The 19,794-nt window shown below is 37.2% G+C and overlaps 1 protein-coding gene across 6 annotated transcripts; it reads right to left on the bottom strand.

Moving 5' to 3' along the window:
• Window positions 1–400: 400 nt before the first annotated feature.
• On the bottom strand, window positions 401–19,787 carry RMI1 (RecQ mediated genome instability 1). 6 transcript variants are annotated; one of them, XM_061426024.1, is made up of 5 exons: window positions 19,510–19,785; window positions 18,737–18,913; window positions 14,296–14,356; window positions 7,454–7,549; window positions 401–6,801 (listed from the first exon to the last, which is right to left on the bottom strand). In XM_061426024.1, exon 5 carries the CDS (start codon window positions 6,763–6,765, stop codon window positions 4,891–4,893), a length of 1,875 nt encoding a protein of 624 aa, XP_061282008.1. In that variant the 5' UTR covers window positions 6,766–6,801; window positions 7,454–7,549; window positions 14,296–14,356; window positions 18,737–18,913; window positions 19,510–19,785; the 3' UTR covers window positions 401–4,890. The 6 variants fall into 6 exon arrangements, with proteins under 6 accessions (XP_061282008.1, XP_061282010.1, XP_061282007.1 ...); XM_061426026.1 differs by having other exon boundaries at window positions 19,618–19,785; XM_061426023.1 differs by lacking the exon at window positions 18,737–18,913 and having other exon boundaries at window positions 19,510–19,787.
• Window positions 19,788–19,794: the final 7 nt, after the last annotated feature.

The raw sequence follows: 19,794 nt of genomic DNA, 5'->3' as shown, positions 1-19,794 counted from the left end.
CCCTCAAAACATTATTTCCATTTCAAAATCACTATTCATTTAACCCATATATTTACTCTTTCAGCTGTTCATTCCTTCTTGCATCTCTAAGTTTCCATTTGGTTATCATTTTCCTTCTGCTTAAAGACATTTTTGTGTAGTTAGGGAAAAAATTATTTTTGTGTATGAAATTTTCTTAATTTTACCAGTTGCACCCTTACTATTGAGGGCATTTTTGCTTTGTATAGAACTCTTTCAGTTGGTACTTATTTTTTGTCACTTTGAAAATGACATCCCATCTTTTGATTCCCAAATTTTTTAACTGAAGTAAAATTGGCATTATGTTACAGGTGCACAACATCATGATTCACACTGGGTATATTCTGGTGCTTTGAAATATGCCTTCTTTCACTGCTCTGGATTCTGGATTTTTTTTTTTTTTTTTAGCTTTCAATGGTATTGATATTTGCACAGGTATGATTACTCTGAATATATTTTGCTCAGGTTTTGTGTGACTTCCAGAATTTGCAGCTTGATTTCCCTAAATTGTAAAATTTCTTAAGCATTAACTCTAAGTATTCTCTATTTCCTCTCTTTTGGGGGGACTACAGTTACATTAATGTTAGCCCTTCTTGGTGTTTTATCACTTTTTGGTTCTTTTCCATCCTCTTGTCTCTATATACTCTGAATTTTTTCTTCTGACCAAATTTCACTGTGTCTTCAGCTGTGTTTCATCTGGTGTTAAGCTCATTCATTGACTTTTCAAAATTTCAGCTGTTACAGTCTTTTAGTTTTTTAAAATACCCAATCCCCTGTTGATATTTTCATCTTTTCTCTTTTGTTTCCCTCTTGCACATATTAAGTCCATGGCTCTCTGAGCATTTCTTTTATTGCCTGCTAACTCCAGAATTGAGCAGATATACCCACCAGTCACAAGCAGTGGTGGCTTAGAGTAGCGATCAATACATATAAGATATACAGAATGCAGGAGCAAAGAACATATAATCTCTGAAAGCAGATTCACTCCTAAGAAGTTAAAGATGATCTGATTATACCCATTTTTCCACTTTCCATTTGCTTCTGCCAGGTTCCCACAGGGTCATTCTTTTTTATGTTAAATTCCCAATTGGAGATTATCACACAGGTAATTTAAGTGCCAGGAGAAGGCGATGGCACCCCACTCCAGTACTCTTGCCTGGAAAATCCCATGGACGGAGGAGCCTGGTAGGCTGCAGTCCATGGGTCACTAAGAGTCGGACACGACTGAGTGACTTCACTTTCACTTCCATGCATTGCAGAAGGAAATGGCAACCCACTCCAGTGTTCTTGCCTGGACAATCCCAGGGACCGGGGAGCCTGGTGGGATTAATATTTTACATAAGATAAGGGATGTTTCAATGCTACTCTCTCAATTCATCCCACCCTCTCTTTCCCCCACTGTGTCTACAAGTCTGTTCTCTGTCTGTGTTTCTATTCCTGCCCTGCAAATAGGTTCATCAATACCATTTTTCTAAATTCCATGTGTATGTTTTCAGTTCAGCTCAATCACTCACTCGTGTCTGACTTTGCGACCCCATGGACTGCAGCACACCAGGCTTCTCTGTCCATCACCAACGCCTGGAGCCTACTCAAACTTATGTCCATCACATCAGTGATGCCATCCAACCACCTCATCCTGTTGCCACCCCCCCTTCTCCTCTCGCCTTCAATCTTTCCCAGCTAAAGGGTCTTTTCCAATGAGTCAGTTCTTTGTATCAGGTGGCCAAAGTATTGGAGTTTCAGCTTCAGCATCAGTCCTTCCAATAAATATTCAGGACTGATTTCCTTTAGGCCTGCCTGGTTGGATCTCCTTGCTGTCCAAGGGACTCTCAAGAGTCTTCTCCAACACCACAGTTCAAAAGCATCAATTCTTTGGTGCTCAGCTTCCTTTATAGTCCAACCCTCACATCTATACATGACTACTGGAAAAAACAGTTCTGCCTAGATGGATCTTTGTTGGTAATGTCTCTGCCTTTTAATATGCTGTCTAGGTTGGTCATAGATTTTCTTCCAAGGGGCAAGCATCTTTTAACTTCATGGCTGCAGTCACCATTTGCAGTGACTTTGGAACCCAAAAAAATAGTCTGTTTCCATTGTTTCCCCATCTAATTGCCATGAAGTGACAGGACCAGATGCTATGATCTTAGTTTTCTGAATGTTGAGTTTTAAGCCAACTTTTTCACTCTCCACTTTCAAGAGGGTCTTTAGTTCCTCGCTTTCTGCCATAAAGGTAGTGTCATCTGCACATCTGAGGTTATTGATATTTCTCCCGGCAATTTTGATTCCAGCTTGTACTTCATCCAGCCCAGCATTCTGCATGATGTACTCTGCATGTAAGTTAAACAAACAGGGTGACAATATAAAGCCTTGACGTACTCCTTTCCCAATTTTGGAACCAGTCTGTTGTTCCATGTGCAGTTCCAATTGTTGCTTCTTGTCCTACATACAGATTTCTCAAGAGGCAGGTCAGGTGGTCTGATATTCCCATCTCTTTAAGAATTTTCCACAGTTTGTTGCAATCCACATAGTCAAAGGCTTTGGCATAGTCAATAAAGGAAAAGTAGATGTTTTCCTGAATTCTCTTGCTTTTTCAGTGATCTAGCAGATGTTGGCAATTTGGTCTCTGGTCTCTCTGTCTTTTCTATGTATGTTTTAATTTATGATATTTTTCTTTCTGACTTACTTTACTCTGTATAACAGGCTCTAGGTTGATCCATCTCAGTTCAGCTGACTCAAATTCATTCCTTTTTATGGCTAAGTAATATTTCATTGTATTTATGTACCACAACTTCTTTATCCCTTCATCTATAACTGGAAGGATTCTACATCACATGTAGAGGCCAGGATGTTGCTAAAGGGTCCCCATGACAGCTCTCTACAAAAGAATTATTCTGCCCAAAATGTAGCAGTAGAATACAGGAAGCAAAAACGTATAATAAAACACAAATAATAGTCTATACAATATACAAAGGGCATGAAAGTGGATAGGGAAATTTATGAAACACTTCAATGGGCATCTAAAGCTTAAGTTGAGTGGAAATCTGGGAGGTAGGGTTATTACTGTGAGCTAGAATATAAGTATGAAGTATATTCCCCACATTTGTGGAACAAGTTCGACTAAAATTTACTGGCAGACGAGGTAGGTGAAGAATAAGGAGGCAAGGCAAGGCTGAAAAGGAAGGCAAGGACCAGACTGCAAAAGGTCATACATACTAGATGAAGAGTTTGGAAAAGGTTGGTATCAGAGGGCAACAAAGAGTAGTAAATAAGAAGTTTATTAATAAACAAGAATGGTCAGAAAGATCATTCAGGCAGAATTATGGTTAAAGGCTTAAGGACAAAACAAAGCACAGGCCAATTAGTAATCCTACTGGAATACTCCAGGCCAGTGAAGACTAGAGTCAGAAACAAAGGTCCAATACAGAAGAAAGGATTGATATGGTAAAGTACTGTGTGTGTGCCTGTTAAGAAGCTTCAGTAGTGTCTTTGCAACTTTGACTCTTAGCAACCATATGGACTGTAGCCCACCAGGCTCCTCTGTTCATGGGATTCTCCAGCAAGAATACTGGAGTGGGTTGCCATACCCTCCTCCAGGAGATCTTCCTGACCCACGGATCAAACCCACACCTTTTATGTCTCCTGCATTGGCAGGTGGGCTCTTTAACCACTAGCATCACCTGGGAAGACTGTTAAGTACTATACCCAGTCTTCAGTAACTGAATATGAAGAGAAAATAAAATTTAATAACAGCTTTCAAGCACTACTCACAGAGACAGAGTACAGGAGAACACTTAGAATAAAGATAATGAAAGATAATACCATCCATTTTGGCCTCTTGTAGTAAATAAGCTATGCAAGGACATAGAAGTGGTTATTATCAAAGGATACAGCAGCAAAATCTGGATTGTGCCTTGAACTCTGATAATTATCCTTCAACCAATAATGACAAAAGATTTTTAGAATATTTTTCTGCTATATCCATATCATATTTTTATATATGTATTTATCTTACTTCCAGATATTTCCTATTACATTTCTTTAAAAATGCCATGTGTTTATTATTTAATGTTTTAAAGATACTTTAATTTACATTTTAAAAAAAGAATAATAAAAATAACTTAACCTTTCAAATGTGGTTTTTTAACAGCAAAATGGGAAAGTGGGAAACAGCCTCCCTTGAAAAAGAAATCAGCACTTCCAACAAAACTAAAGGAAGACTTACATGTAAAACTAATTCAGAAAGGAGATAACAACTAAAGACATAGATATACATCTTATTTTAATCCCCCCAAAAGTTAACTGGATCTTCTTAATAGATTATCCTTGAAAATCAAGTTTTTAACTATTCAATATAATCTTTGAAATGGTATCTAGTTAAGATAATAATTGCCTTAAATACACCAGACAAAATATTTACAATCAGCAAAATAAAAACCAGCAGAACAATTAACATCTGAAAGTCTAACATTGTATTCCACTGGATTTACATTTTTTCCTAAGAAAAACATTATAAACAAATCTTTTGGGGTACAAATTAGAAGTACTCAACTACCTACTTATAATTGTTAACCTTCTTTCAACAGTATGACTCATTGGTAAACACCAATACTTTACCAGTCACCTTATGTGAAATAACAAGTGGAAAACAAAATTTCTCAACAACAATGGGTCATTAAATTCATTCAGCAAACACTTACTACAAAAAACTTTATTAAAAAAACTTAAACACACAATCATGATCAAGCATTTTAAAATTAAACTGAAATCAGTTATGAAACTTCCTTTTCAAAAAGTTGTGAAAGTAAAAGGACAAATTTAATTCTAAATATTTCCTTGCTTATTTGAATTGTTTTTTAATACTACTTCAATAAATTATTTCTTTAATCTCCTCTTTAGGTTCTCAAGGTGGTCCGTATTAACATCTTGTAATGCCAGTACCATTGCCTTAGACAAGGAGGGATTAAATGAAATAGTCATCAGACAGCACAAATCTATTAGCTCTCTCTGACATTTCTGCAAACCTTCCAGGAACTTTTGGTATTTACAAGGATCCTTTTTCAACCGTTTCATTTCTGATACTGAAAACCCTATCAGACTAGTAAGTATTTCATCTACAAAGTCTACATCTAGATATGCAGTACCATCAGAAATTTTTGCTCTTACACTCCACATGCCACCAGAACTTGAGAGATTTCCGGTTAAAGTTACAATAAATGCTTTGACTTTCACTGTTGTAACCTCCTTTGGTTTGCTGGCCATTAGAACAGACAAATAGATAAAGGGTGGAGAATACAAATCCATGGTGATAGGAAGTCCAGTGCTATTCTCTGACAATTGTAAAGAACAAGTCTGTAAATGGTGCTCATTTTCATTAGGAACATCTGAACTCCTTTTTGGTACATTACTGACTAGCTCTCCATTGAACATTTTATTATTTAAGGAATGTCCATCTGAACTGCTAATTTGTTTTATTTTATATGTCTCTGAGCTCTTACCTTTATTTGTAAAATCATGGGGTAGAGGTACATTATGATTAACTGAAAGACTACTACTGTTTTGGTCTCTAGTAGATGGACAACTAAGAGATTTGTCTTCACTAGTCATTTGCTCAGATAAATTTTTTTCACTCCAATTATTGTTTCCATTTTTGCAAATAAAAGAAAAATTATTTAGAGTATTAGATCTATGTGAAAACTTCTCTATACTTTCATCTGTAGTTCTGTTCAAAGTCAATAGCTGTAATTCTTTGGTCTCCATCTGTTCTTTCTGGACAGCTTCTTCTAAAAGCAAGGCCTCCTCCAATGAAAAGTCATCTAATTCCTCATCAGTAAAAAGCATAGATTGGTTTCGTGGTTTCTCCTTTGGCCTTGGAGAAATAACAAGTTCTCTTTCAAAATCTGACTGACTGATGGGAACAGTATTTGAGGAATTACCTATGAAACAACTTCTTTCCAAAGAGGTATTATTATTTGCTGCAAGCTCATCATTTTCATCAAGACTTGCCAAGAGTTCTTCATCAGAAGGTCCCAACGCAGGATCTAGAACATCCGTAATTCTGGGGATGCTTTGGTTAGAATTATTTGGTATGACTGAAACTATAGGATCAGGTTCCCCAATTAATCTTGCAAGAACTTTTTCTTGGGCATATTCCTCTAAAAGAGCATCGACTTCTCCTCCCAACACTTTCACATTTTCTGGTTTCAACAAGAGAACACCAAGACGGAAAGAAATATTTCCATAAATCAAAATTTTTGTACCTGGAGGAAGATCACTATGCAGAGCTGGAATAGACTGATATTCCATTCCTTGTATTTGTACAATTCCATCAGTTAGCTGTAGCATCAACATTCGTGAAGGCTTTGCTTCCCAAGGTTTGGGGGTTACTTGTGTTTCAGCTGTAATTAGGTCATTGGTTGTATTCTTTCCTCTCAACTTTTGTATCTGGGCATATGCAGGCTGACTTACATCAACCAATGAATTAATCTGCAGAGCAAAAAATCCATTCAGTTCTCCTTTCGGAGTTTCTAAAATGCCGCTAGGTAAAAGACGATGCTCCAAATCTCTCAGGTCGGTAAGGAGCCACTGCTCAAACACTTGTTTATTCATTTGTGCCTGACTCAAATTAACATGATCATTTTCTTCTTGGATCCAGTTAATACAAGCTTCTAGCCACGTTACAGGCACTTTAACATGCCATGTAGCTGAAAGCCAGGTTTCAACTCTTAATGCAATACTAGTTACACTCATTTCTTTCACATAAAGGAAATATTAGGCATCTATTACCTGAAAACAAACAAAAAAATTATTGTAATTCAGTATATCTAAATAGAGTTTCTGTAATTCTCTACAATGCACAAACAGGAGTAGCCAAACCTTTAGACTTTCTCTCTAGCATGTAATTCTTTGACTTTCTACATAGCAAAAATTCAAATGCCACAAGTAATCAGATGGTACAATGAGAAAAGCAAAAAATGTGAGACAGATATATAAAGGTTTGAAGGCTAGCTCTGTCAAATTATAAGCTCTACAGCCTAGCATAAATTTTTTAACTTCTTCTAACCTAGTTTTTTCATCTATAAAATGTCAATACCACCTCCTACCTAATGGGGCTGTTGTGAGGATTACATGATTAACATTTGTAAAGCACAATGTCAGACCTACGCAATACATACAATGTTAGTAGTTATTATATTAATATAATAATCAGGTAAAATTATAACAAGTAACAGATTCTTAGCTGATGTAAAGCATCTTATTTATCTAAATGATTCTCAACAGTCGTATCACGTAAATATACTTCTGATTTTCTCAGTATGATTAAAAAAAGTAGCAAAACACTAAAAAGACTAAGCTTTTCTCACAAATTAAATTTTTTCCTTCAACAGAGGAAGACTCTAAATTTATAAAGTTTTAATATGCCCATAAGAAAACTTACCATTTGGAACAGGAGCACAGGATTTGATGACAGGATTTAGAACTGGTTGTTCAGTGGAGTACTTGTAACCTCTATTGCTCAGAAATGGCCTGAGAGCTAAGACAAAAAACAGTAAGGGTTATAAGAGGAAGCTGCAGAAACAATCACTGGCCTATTTTTGTAAGTGCAAGAGTTTGATGGTATGGTTTTGAAGTTTCCTATTATCAATCAGGGTAGAGTGGAGGTAGTACACACTAAAAACATGAGGTTTGGAATGAAATAAACAAAAGCAAGGGACCACAAGAAACTTAGACACTCTATCTTAGGTTGCTTCCTTGCCTTCCTTACTGCAGAGGGCTACCGTGAAAATTAAAGGATAGGAGAAGATGTCGGAGGTTCACAAGCAAGCTAAGGTGAAAGGAGGCCAAAGCAGCTGAAATTGAAACTGACCGCCTACAGAGGGAGAAGGGCTCAAAGTTAAAGAAGCCAGAGCTCTGGATGCCATGGCAGCTGCAGCAGTGACGTGGAAAAGGAGACCCAGGGATGACTATCCTTCAGGTTTACTTCTGGCAAAACAGGGATGAAGTCCTAGATAACCTCTCAGCCTTTGTCTGCAACATCTGGCAGATCCATAAAAACTACTGCATAAATGGACCAGGGAAGAAGTCCTGTCCCATGGACTAGTTCAAGACATATTCTTGTGAAAAGGCATTAAATTATTTCTGTATATTATATAGTAGGTCCTCTCATTTTTAGAAAATAGTAAATCTAGCATCCTTGTAAAAACTTAGAGCTTATACAAATATTTCTTTTTTTAACCTTGCATTTCTTAGAAATTTAATAGGCATATATTGTCTGGTTTCCTACATCTTTTAGCTCAAGCGACAAATATGTCTATACATATACATATACACACACACTGACTTTTTTTGTAGGTATAGTTTTTTTTTTAATTTTTAACTTAAAAAGGGGGATTAATTTTTTTTCCCCTAAAGCTTTCTGAAGGTCAGGGGCTTTATCTATGAAAAAAATAGTAAGTAGTTATTTGTAACCTGTACTAAGCAGCATCTAGCCTTAAAACAGTCCTTTCTGGCTAAAAAAACAATGAATGCTAGTAAAATTGTTTGGGCTACTTTTAGCATTTTTTAATCAAAATTACTAGATGACAGAATTCAAGAATTTGTTAACATGTTATTATTTGATATACTGATAGACATTTAAAAGTAAAAACCCTTTATTGTGTTAAAAAAATGAAATAAAAAAGGAGACTAACATATAATCCAGAGGTTCAGTGTACAACTCTGGTGCCAAATTTCTTTTACTTACAAGCTCTGTGACCCTAAATAAGTAGTCACATTACTAATTCAACAAATGGTTAAAATTTAAAGGAAGAGTTACAGTTATTATGAGAAATACAAGAATAACATTTTAGGAGGAAGAATTAAGAAGGTCATAACTACCAAACTGATGAATCTTTACTTTGAAGAAAATAATTAAGAGTACAGATACATTTTAAATCATGTATGAAAAACAATGTGAAAACAGATAGGAGAGGTCCATGCCCATTCTGATAAAAATAAACCATGTAGAGTCAAATCAGCATGTCTCTTTAACAAAGAAACCAACAATCTCTACACGAGCCCTCTGGTTTACCAAATGGAAATATTCTCTAACTTGTTGCTAAGAAAAACAAAACACAGCATGCTAACTTTTGTGTACAAAAGAAAGGACAATAAGCATATTCTTCTTGATTTTGTACATATAGGACCTCTATCTAGAAGGATATACAAGAAACAAGATAAAACTTTAAATACATAGCTACACTCAATAACAAAGAGTAAAAACTTCTGGGCCAGGAACTCAGGAAGATGCCCTGAAGAAGGGATAGGCTACCCACTCCAGTATTCTTGGGCTTCTCTGGTGGCTCAGCTGGTAAAGAATCCACCTGGGGAAACCTGGGTTCGATCCCTGGGTTCAGAAGATCCCCTGGAGAAGGGAAGAGCTACCCACTCCAGCATTCTAGCCTGGAGAATTCAATGGACGGTACAGTCCATGGGGTTACAAAGAGTTGGACACGACTGAGAAACTTTTACTTTAGAGTTTTAAGCGGGCACTAAAGACACCAGGAAAAGGGGATTTGCAGGCGAAAGCTACAAGGCTCTAAGGGCCCAGTATGCCAATTATAGGGCACAACAGACTACTTGCTAGAATTGTGCCCAAAAATGTTCTATTCAGCACCTACCTATGGCCTATGGAGAGAACAGAGATAATCTAAGAATAGATACATAGAGTATACAACTTGTATAGAATACAACATGGTCCAGAACCAGGCTATTCACTAAAGTAAATACCCAAATCTCTAAGGACACAGCTGATCTAGACCTATGCCAGTCAGAGGGCAGGTTGAAGCAACTCCAAAAACACACCAAAGGGAAAAACCTCTATCCAACATGAGCTCTCAAGCCAAAACTATATTTGAGGAAAATTACCATGATGAGCCACATCAGGACACACAACCAAGAGAAGAATTTATACCTGGAGAAGTTTGTTTTTAAATGCAGAATCTTAAATGTTTAAAAAATAAGAATAAAGTGACTATGAAAGAATACAAAAAACTTCAAAAAAAACTATTATTAATATTCTCAAAGAGGTAGGGATATCTCCACACACAAAAACTTAAACCGCAACCAGTACCTCATACCACATACAAAAATTAACTCTAAATGAAGCACAGATATAAATGTGAAAACTAAAAAAGCTAGGAGAAAAAAAAAAAACTCATATATAACAGAGAACAGATTGACAGCTGCCAGAGGTCAGGGGTGGGCGAAACAGACGAAAGGGGTCACAAGGTACAAACTTCCAGTTATAAAATCAGTAAGTCATAGAAATGTAATGTACAGTATGGTCACTGTAGTTAAAATACTATATTGCATATTTAAAAGTTAAGAGAGTAGATCTTAAAAGTTCTCATCACAAGAAATATAAAATTTTCTAACTAAGTGTGGTGATGGATGTCATCTGGGCTTAACTGTGGTGAGTTCTGCAATAATAGGGATCCCCTGGTGGCTCAGTTGGTAAAGAGTCTGCCCGCAATGCGGGAGACACAGGTTTGATTCCTGGGTCGGGAAGATCCCCTGGAGAAGGAAATGGCAACTCACTCCAGTACTCTTGCCTGGAAAAATCCCACGGATGGAGGAGCCTGGTGGGCTACAGTCCATGGGGTTGCAAAGAGTCAGACATGACTGAGCGACTTTACTTTCTGCAATAATACAAATTATGATGTTGTACAACTGAACCTAAAATGTTATATGTCAATTATATTTTTTTAAGGGGAAGGAAAGTTAGGAGAATAATCTTTGTGATCTTAATTTCTTAAAAGTTTTCTCAGATACAACATTAGAAGCATACATAATTCATAAAAGAAAGAAACTAATGAATTGAGCTTCACCAAAATTTTAAAATTCTGCTCTATGAAAGACACTGCTTAAAGTATAAAGATAAGCCAAACAAACACAAAAGACAAGCCACAGACTGGGAGAAATAGGTAACTGACAAAAGACATATTTAGATTACAAAAATAATTTTAAAATTCAATAGGAGGACTTCCCTGGCAGTCCAGTGGTTAATACATCACCTTCCAATGCAGAGGGTGTGGCTTCAACCCCTGGTGGGGGAGCTAAAATCTCACATGACTCACAGCCGAAAAAACAAAACATAAAACAAAAAGCAATATGCAACATATTCAATAAAAATGAATTAAAAATTGTCCACACCAAAAAAAAGAAAAAAATCTTTTTAAAAATTCAATAGGAAAACAAACTAATTTTAAAAGGAGCAAAAGAGCTGAATAGACATTTCACCAAAAGATATGCAAAATGACAAGACATTACGGAAATCTAAAATTAAAATATAGCTAAAATAAAAAAGACAACTGATAATTCCAAGTACTGGAATTCTCATACATTGCTGGTTGGAAAGCAAAATAGCACAATCACTTTAAAAAACAGTTTAGCAGATTTTTAGGAAGAAAAACAGTTTAGCAGTTTATTAGGAAGAAAAACAGTTCAGTATTTTCTTACAAAGTTAAATATACACTCATCATGCAACCCAGCATTACTAGGTATTTACTCAAGAGAAATGAAAACTTACATTCATTAAAAATCTGTATGTGAACAATTACAGCAGCTTGTTTCATAATCACCAAAAATCAGAAACAACCCACATGTCCTTCATGGACAAATAATAGTACATCATTACAATGAAATATCATTCAGTGTTAAAAAAGAATACACTTCTAATAAATGCAATATCAAAGATGAATACTGCTACAGATATTCTCCCTCAGAAAATTCGTATGTTGAAATCCTAATACCCAATGTGATGGTATCAGGAGGTGGGGCCTCTATGAAGTGCTTAGATTATGAGAATGAAGCCCTCATAGAAATTCCCTGGTGGCCCAGTGGTTCAGACTCCCCACTTCCACTGCTGCTGCTAAGTCACTTCAGTCGTGTCCGACTCTGTGCGACCCCATAGACGGCAGCCCACCAGGCTCCCAGGTCTCTGGGATTCTCCAGGCAAGAACACTGGAGTGGGTTGCCATTTCCTTCTCCAATGCATTAAAGTGAAAAGTGAAAATGAAGTCACTCAGTCATGTCCGACTCTTCACAACCCCATGGACTGCAGCCTACCAGGCTCCTCCGTCCATGGGATTTTCTAGGCAAGAGTACTGGAGTGGGGTGCCATCGCCTTCTCCGTCTGCCACAAGAGGTTGCTATAAAAAGGCTGTCATCCAAGAACCAGGAAGCATGTCCTTATCAGACACCCACAAAATCTGCCATCACCTTGACCATGGACTTTTCAGTTTTCAAATAAATTTCTGTCATTTATGAACCACTCAGTTTATGCTATTTTGTCATAGTAGCCCAAATAGACTGAAACAAATAGCAAATGCAGCATGCTAGGTAAAAGTTAGACAAAGACTGTATAATTCCAGTTACAGGGTATTATGGAAAGGTATCACCAACTTCACGGACATGAACTTGAGCAAACTCCAGGAGAGAGTGGAGGACAGGAAGGCCTTGCATGCTGCAGTCCATGGGGTTGCAAAGAATCAGACACAACTTAGCAACTGAATAACAACAATGGAAAAGGCAGCACCATAGTAACAGGTGACAGCAATGGTCATGCGACTAATGTTTGTCAAAGCTCACAGAACTATACATCAAAAAGAACATAAATTTTACTGAATGTAAATTATATACTTAATAAAAATACTGAAGACAAACACCAAAATGATAGAAATATAACAACTGATTTTCAAATTTGCTGAGAAAAACACAGAATAAAGAAAACAATCCAAAAGAAGGCACAAAGGGAACGGGGCTGTGAAAGTGCTGCACTCAATATGCCAGCAAATTTGGAAAACTCAGCAGTGGCCACAGGACTGGAAAAGATCAGTTTTCATTCCAATCCCAAAGAAAGGCAATGCCAAAGAATACTCAAACTACCACACAATTGCACTCATCTCAATGCTAGCAAAGAAATGCTCAAAATTCTCCAAGCCAGGCTTCAACAGTACGTGAACTGTGAACTTCCAGATGTTCAAGCTGGATTTAGAAAAGGCAGAGGAACCAGAGATCAAATTGCCAACATCCGCTGGATCATCAAAACAGCAAGAGAGTTCCAGAAAAACATCTATTTCTGCTTTATTGACTATGCCAAAGTCTTTGACTGTGTGAACCACAATAAACTGTGGAAAATTCTGAAGGAGATCCGAACACCAGACCACCTGACCTGCCTCTTGAGAAACCTGTATGCAGGTCAGGAAGCAACAGTTAGAACTGGACATGGAAAAACAGACTGGTTACAAATTGGGAAAGGAGTATGCCAAGGCTATATATCGTCACCCTGTTTGTTTAACTTATATACAGAGTACATCACGAGAAATGCTGGACTGGATGAAGCACAAGCTGGAATCAAGATTGCCGGGAGAAATATCAATAACCTCAGATATGCAGATGATACCACCCTTATGGCAAAAAGCGAAGAGGAATTAAAGAGCCTCTTGATGAAAGTGAAAGAGGACAGTGGAAGAGCAGGCTTAAAACTCAACATTAAGAAAACTAAGATCATGGAATCTCGTCCCATCACATCATGGCAAATAGATGGGGTAAGAGTGAAAACAGTGACAGACTTTATTTTGGGGCCTCCAAAACCGCTGCAGATGGTGACTGCAGCCATGAAGTTAAAAGACGCTTGCTCCTTGGAAGAAAAGCTATCACCAACCTAGACAGCATATTAAAAAGCAGAGACTTTACTTTGTCAACAAAGGTCTGTCTAGTCAAAGCTATGATTTTTCCAGTAATCATGTATGGATGTGAGAGTTGAACGATAAAGAAAGCTGAGCACCAAAGAACTGATGCTTTTGAACTGTGGTGTTGGAGAAGACTCTTGAGAGTCCCTTGGACTGTAAGGAGATTCAACCAGTCCATCCTAAAGGAAATCAGTCTTGAATATTCATTGGAAGGACTGATGCTGAAGCTGAAACTCCAATACTTTGGACACCTGATACAAAGAACTGACTCATCTGAAAATACTCTGATGCTGGAAAGACTGATGGCAGGAGAAGGGGATGACAGAGGATGAGATGGTTGGATGGCATAATCAACTCAATGGACACGAGTTTGAGTAAGCTCTGGGAGCTGGTGATGGGCACGGAGGCCTGGCGCGCTGCAGTCCATGGAGTCGGAAAGAGCTGGATACAACTGAGCGACTGAACTGAACTGATAAACAGAAATTAACAAGATGGTAAAAATTAGTCTAAATATATCAGCAATCATAATGAATATAGATTAACTCACCTCTTAAAAGATACTCTCAAATTGAATAAACCAAGTTCAGCTGCATGCTTAAAAGATGGACCTAGAACAAAATACCATCAACACATGAAATTAATTAAAATAAGGCATGTTAAAATCTCCAAGCATGATTTTATGATGCCATAGTTGAGTGATATCTTATCTTCAAGACACAGATCTGTACTTTATAGATCTATTTTTATCTGTTGACATTATTAACATCAAAAATTAAGCTATATCCAAGGCTCTCAGGTGTACTCATTCAGTAAGTTCCTTTATTTTCTTCACTAAAATTTAACCACCACAACACTGGCAAATGGGCCTGGTATAATTGGCAGGGGTGTTGTAATGAGGTGATAGTCATTAAGTAAAATGAAATCAAGAAAGTGTACTTTTGGTAGTTAGAATTATTTAAATGAATTAGCAAGTATAAATGCTGCATCAATTAAATTGTTTGCAGAATGTTTTGTACTATGAATCATTCAGGATGTACAGTATAGTATATAACCATATACACCCCTAAGTTATTACATGCAGACACTTAACACAAATGCCATTTTCTACATGAACCTGTTAAATAGTAGGAGTTAATACTGTTAATACTTCTAGGAGGAGGAAGAAACCCAAAAAAAAGGAAGACTGACTGATTGTGAATTGAAAAGGTCAAGGCTGGATAGAAAATGAAATTAAAGAAATGAATTTCAGTGGTGTCAATTCTATATAGCAGCAGTATAGCTGTATAAACAGAGAAGTGAAGAAAAGGGTGAGTAAAAATTAAAACCTCTTAAGATTTTAAACTTTTTCAAAATATATTATTTTACATCTGTAATATTACCTAAACCTCAAAATAGTCATTTATGATAGAAAGGGTAGGTACTGTCTTCTATTTGGGTGAGAATGAAACAGGCATGAAGATTAAAGACATAAAGATCATACATAGTATCAGGCTCTGAACTAGATTCTGCTAATCTCCATTCGTATACCATTTTCTAGATGCTGTTTGACTTAAGTGAAAAGAGAAAGTAAAGTCAGTCTCTCATTTACATATACCCACTTGCATACAAAACATATTCATAAATGGCTAGTTTGTAATAGCACTACAATATTAACAATCAACAGACTTTGCTCTGATCTCATATAAATGACAAGCTCACCTAGTACATTCTAAATTATTTCATTTACAAAGTCAAATGAAAGAAACACATCACCTACTGCATCTATCTTTGTAATAGCTTCAAAGCAGTGTTATCACTATTACTTTTCCTTTTGCTATAACTCTACTAAAGTACCATATAAAGCAGTTTTAAATTTTTTTAAATATCACAAACTGATATTTTAAGACTTATGTATTCATTTTTAAATTTTGTACTTATTTCAAACATGCATTTCCTTGTTTGTGTTGTTGAACACAGAAAGTGACAAAAATCCTTTCAGACAGTAGTCTGGACAAATTCCTAATAAATAATTTTCTTAAAATACTACCCTCAGGATTTGGATCTCCACTTCCAGAGATGTACTATAATTTTATAACAACGTTACCATAACTAAATGCACATTTGCATAGAATATGCATAGAATTCTTCATTTAACAGCAAAGACAGGTAGAGGGCATATTGATATAAAACATAATTTAGTGCCTACAAATGCATGTTAAAACAATTTTATAAAAAGATGTTTCTAACATATAAATTTTTTTCCTACAGGTAAAAAAAAAAGCTTATTAAATTATTAAAAGAAAAGCTTATTAAATTGCTAAATGGAAAAAGTATTATCATGTGAAATTATAAAGTTTAGACTGGGTTTCAATAACTGAGCTCCTTAATAATTTAATTGTGTTAATTAAATTATTAAGGAGTTTATTTACTAATTGTATTTAATTAGTAAATTGTATTACTTGCATCTATTCCTTCAAGAGAATTTCTAAGGTTTTTGTTCCTCCTTTTCTTGAGAAATTGAGTAACCATGGTCACTGCAGGTAAGCAACTCACAAGGGAAGTGTCAGCTGCTGCTGCTGCTAAGTCACTTCAGTCGTGTCTGACTGTGCGACTCCATAGGCAGCAGCCCACCAGGCTCCTCCGTCCCTGGGATTCTCCAGGCAAGAACACTGGAGTAGATTGCCATTTCCTTCTCCAATGTATGAAAGTGAAAAGTGAAAGTGAAGTCGCTCAGTCATGTCGGACTCTTCACCACCCCATGGACTACAGCCCACCAGGCTCCTCCATCCATGGGATTTTCCAGGCAAGAGTACTGGAGTGGGTTGCCATTGCCTTCTCCAGGTGTCAGCTAGAGCACCACAATTTCCCAGCCCTTGATCCTCAAAAACATCACTGTCCATGAAAAGAATATAAAAAAAGTATATGTTGTTGAAATTGTACAGTAAGAAATGTTCACACCATATGATCTACTTCTTTTATTTTCAAAACTTAATCTTAAGAAAACACTCAGAAATAAGGACAAAGATTTATGTGCCAGAGTGCTTATCACGAAGCTTTTACAGTGTGGAAAAAAACAAACTAAATGTTCAACAACAGTAAAATAAATACATACATAATCACACTGGATCCAGGAAATAGTTTTTTAAAGAAATATTTTAAGGACTATTTAATGACATGAAAATATGTTATTTTATTTTGTTAGGAAAAAAGACCATATGTAAAATTACATTAATCTCCATTAATTTTATAATCATGAAAACATTATTTTTTTAAAAACTGAGTTACATCTTGCTCCTGCTTAACTTGGCTGACACAGCAATCTACATTCTAGATATTGACTGCAGGAACTGAGCAGAAGAGAACAGAGTAGGAAAATTCTATAATATCAGTCATCAATACTAAGATTTATACAAATTTCATCTATAAGTTAATTTTCAGTCAGCCTCACATGTTCCAATTTTTTAACAAATAGAAGAAGAGGCACAAGTACCATCCTTTTAGACATGGTATGTGGCATTCAATCAATAGTTAAGACTTAAAAGCACTAACAAATATTTAAGTTATAACCGTTTCATGTTTCCACTGCCTTTACTTTAAAAAATACACGTAAGTCTGTTTTTAACTCTTGGGGATAACATTAAGGTAACCCAAGAATTTTGAGAAGACACTTTCTGAAAATTATGGGGAAAATTTTATATTTAATGGCTGAAATCAGAAAGAAGTAATTAGTGGAGCTGCTTGTGGATCCTCCATAACCTAATACAAGAGAAAGACGGAAAACACGTATAGGAGTCTGATTCCCATCTACGCTTTGTGACCTTAGTTAGACTTGTTCCTTAACTTCTCTTTGTCTTATCCACAATTTACTCACAGGACTGTAATAAGCATTAAACGGCCAGCACAAAGTCTGGCACAAACTCAAAAAATAATAGTTACAAAATTCTAAATAATCATCCAGCTGACTAGAGTACAATCTCAATTATATTAGTTTACCTTATGTAAATTCCACAGCTAAGTAATACCAGACTTAAATTCATCAGGAGTCCAAATAATCACACAATTAATTACACAAGAGCACAATATGTCAATCAAGTTGCTAAGTCCTTGAATAAGCAGATATAACACAGCTTGGCTGAAAATAACAGAGGATGAAAGAAAGGTTGGCGAAAAGACAGACCTTCCTCAAACTGGCAAGTCTCTGAATGAAGCAGGTATAAAATTGTTTGTAAAAAACAGACTTTCTTGTTATTTAAAAAGTAAACCTAAACAGCAAATTTTAAAAGGTAAAGGAAGAAAACAATTAGATAAAAAAAAAAATCTAGAAAAGGGGAATAAGAGTTTTCAGGTTTGAGGGTCCAATCAGAAGACAGTGAAACTGGGAAGTTCTTAAGAGCTGCTTACTTTGCGTTCCTGCTCACCAGTCATCACTGTTTACCAAGGCAGAAAATGATGGTTTCAACAGAAATACTAGTTTGAAAGAAACCACCCTTAGTACATTATCCTATATGTGCCTATTTGTGTTAGTGAAGTGTCCCTGGTTTCGAAAGACAGATTCAATTAAATGTTGCAAATCCTGACTGGCAGATTAAATCTCTATAATCCAAATATCCCCAGCCCCTTCATACATTCAATCAACTTTTCTTGAACATTAAATAAGAATTTGAACTATGTATCATAAAACCAAACGCACATTGAGTTTTACTTCCCAACAAGACTATAATATTCTTTACGATGGGGGCCATTAAAAAACAACTCAGAGAGCCTTTTATAAACCCCACAATCCCAGACATTATGCTCCAACAGTACTTAACTACCATTCCCGCCAGTAAATATTTGGTGCTTCATGAAGTCCTCAGTTTCCCCTAAAAAGAGTTTTCTTCCATATTAAGCAAGTAAAATAGATGGTCAAAATCACACACTTTTTAAGATGCTGGTTACATCTAATTTGCAAAGTATTCAAGAGGGAAATCAAATTACAATGGAATGAATCAGCACAAATTCATCATTACCCAAAAAAATGTGTATTCTAACGGTAGATTTAGCTTCATGTGTAACGTATAACATTTTCACTTTTCAACACAAGTTTGGGGTTGTGGTTGAGAGCTGGAGGGTTGAGTCGGGATGCGGAGACTGGGTACTACTACTGGTAATTTCCGAGGTTTGTCACCGATTCTGGACCTAAGGGCCTTAACAAAAAAAACCCCATCAAAGCCTGACACAAAGGCCTTAGAAGTAGCCGAACACTAAGTATAACCCGAACACTCTAGGACGATAACATATCTATATGAGGGCGAGAGGTTTAGTCTAAGTCACTGCCGACACACCGTGGGTGATTTAAGGCGAGTGAACGGAAAGCGGATGTCTACAGCTCATTTGGCGATTTGCATTCATTGTAGGATATGAAAGCAGTACTTTCAGAAATTTTTCACACGTAACTACAGCAACGACACTATAGAATACTCGTATCACAGGCCCCATTAATAAAGAAAAGAAAAGGGCAAAAAAAGTTTCATCAGAACGCAGAGCCCGGTAAAGACCCTGGGAGCGCAGGCTCCCGGCCGGAAGCAAAGGGGGCGAAGAGTACAGGACTCCAAGGCTCGACCGCCACAGCCCGGCGAGACTGCCACCGTTTCTCGGAATCCCGCCCGATCCTCCAGCCGACCGCGGACCGCAACCTGCCGGCTGCGCCCCCTGCCCGGGCCACGCCTGAAGGGCGCTGCGGCCCGTTACAGACAGCGGGTTAGCGCGGCGTGGGCCGGGCCGGCAAGCTGGCTGCACTTACCAACGCGCAGCTCGCCCTGCAGCATGGGCGGGAGGGGAGTACCGGGGAGGGAAGAAGACGCGAATGTGGGCTGTGGAAACGGGGGCATTCATCTGGCCCTACACCGACCTGGGCGTCCCGCCTTCCCCTCGCGCAACAGCAGTTCCCGGGCACGCGACCGTGAGACTAGGAACCGCCACAGCGCGCGCCCTAACCCTTTTTCGCTGCTTCCCGCCCGATTTGCCGCGCGCTCACGCCCCTCCTCCCACCCCTGAAAGCCTCCTTCAGGTCCAGAAGCACCCCCTA

The sequence above is a fragment of the Bos javanicus genome, chromosome 8 (genome assembly GCF_032452875.1).
Source record: "Bos javanicus breed banteng chromosome 8, ARS-OSU_banteng_1.0, whole genome shotgun sequence".
Lineage (NCBI taxonomy): Eukaryota > Metazoa > Chordata > Mammalia > Artiodactyla > Bovidae > Bos > Bos javanicus.
This window is presented reverse-complemented; position numbering and strand designations above follow the sequence as displayed.

Excerpts from the sequence above, each read along its gene's own strand:
- RMI1 (XM_061426023.1), bottom strand. The coding sequence starts at position 6,765 with ATGAGTGTAACTAGTATTGCATTAAGAGTTGAAACCTGGCTTTCAGCT.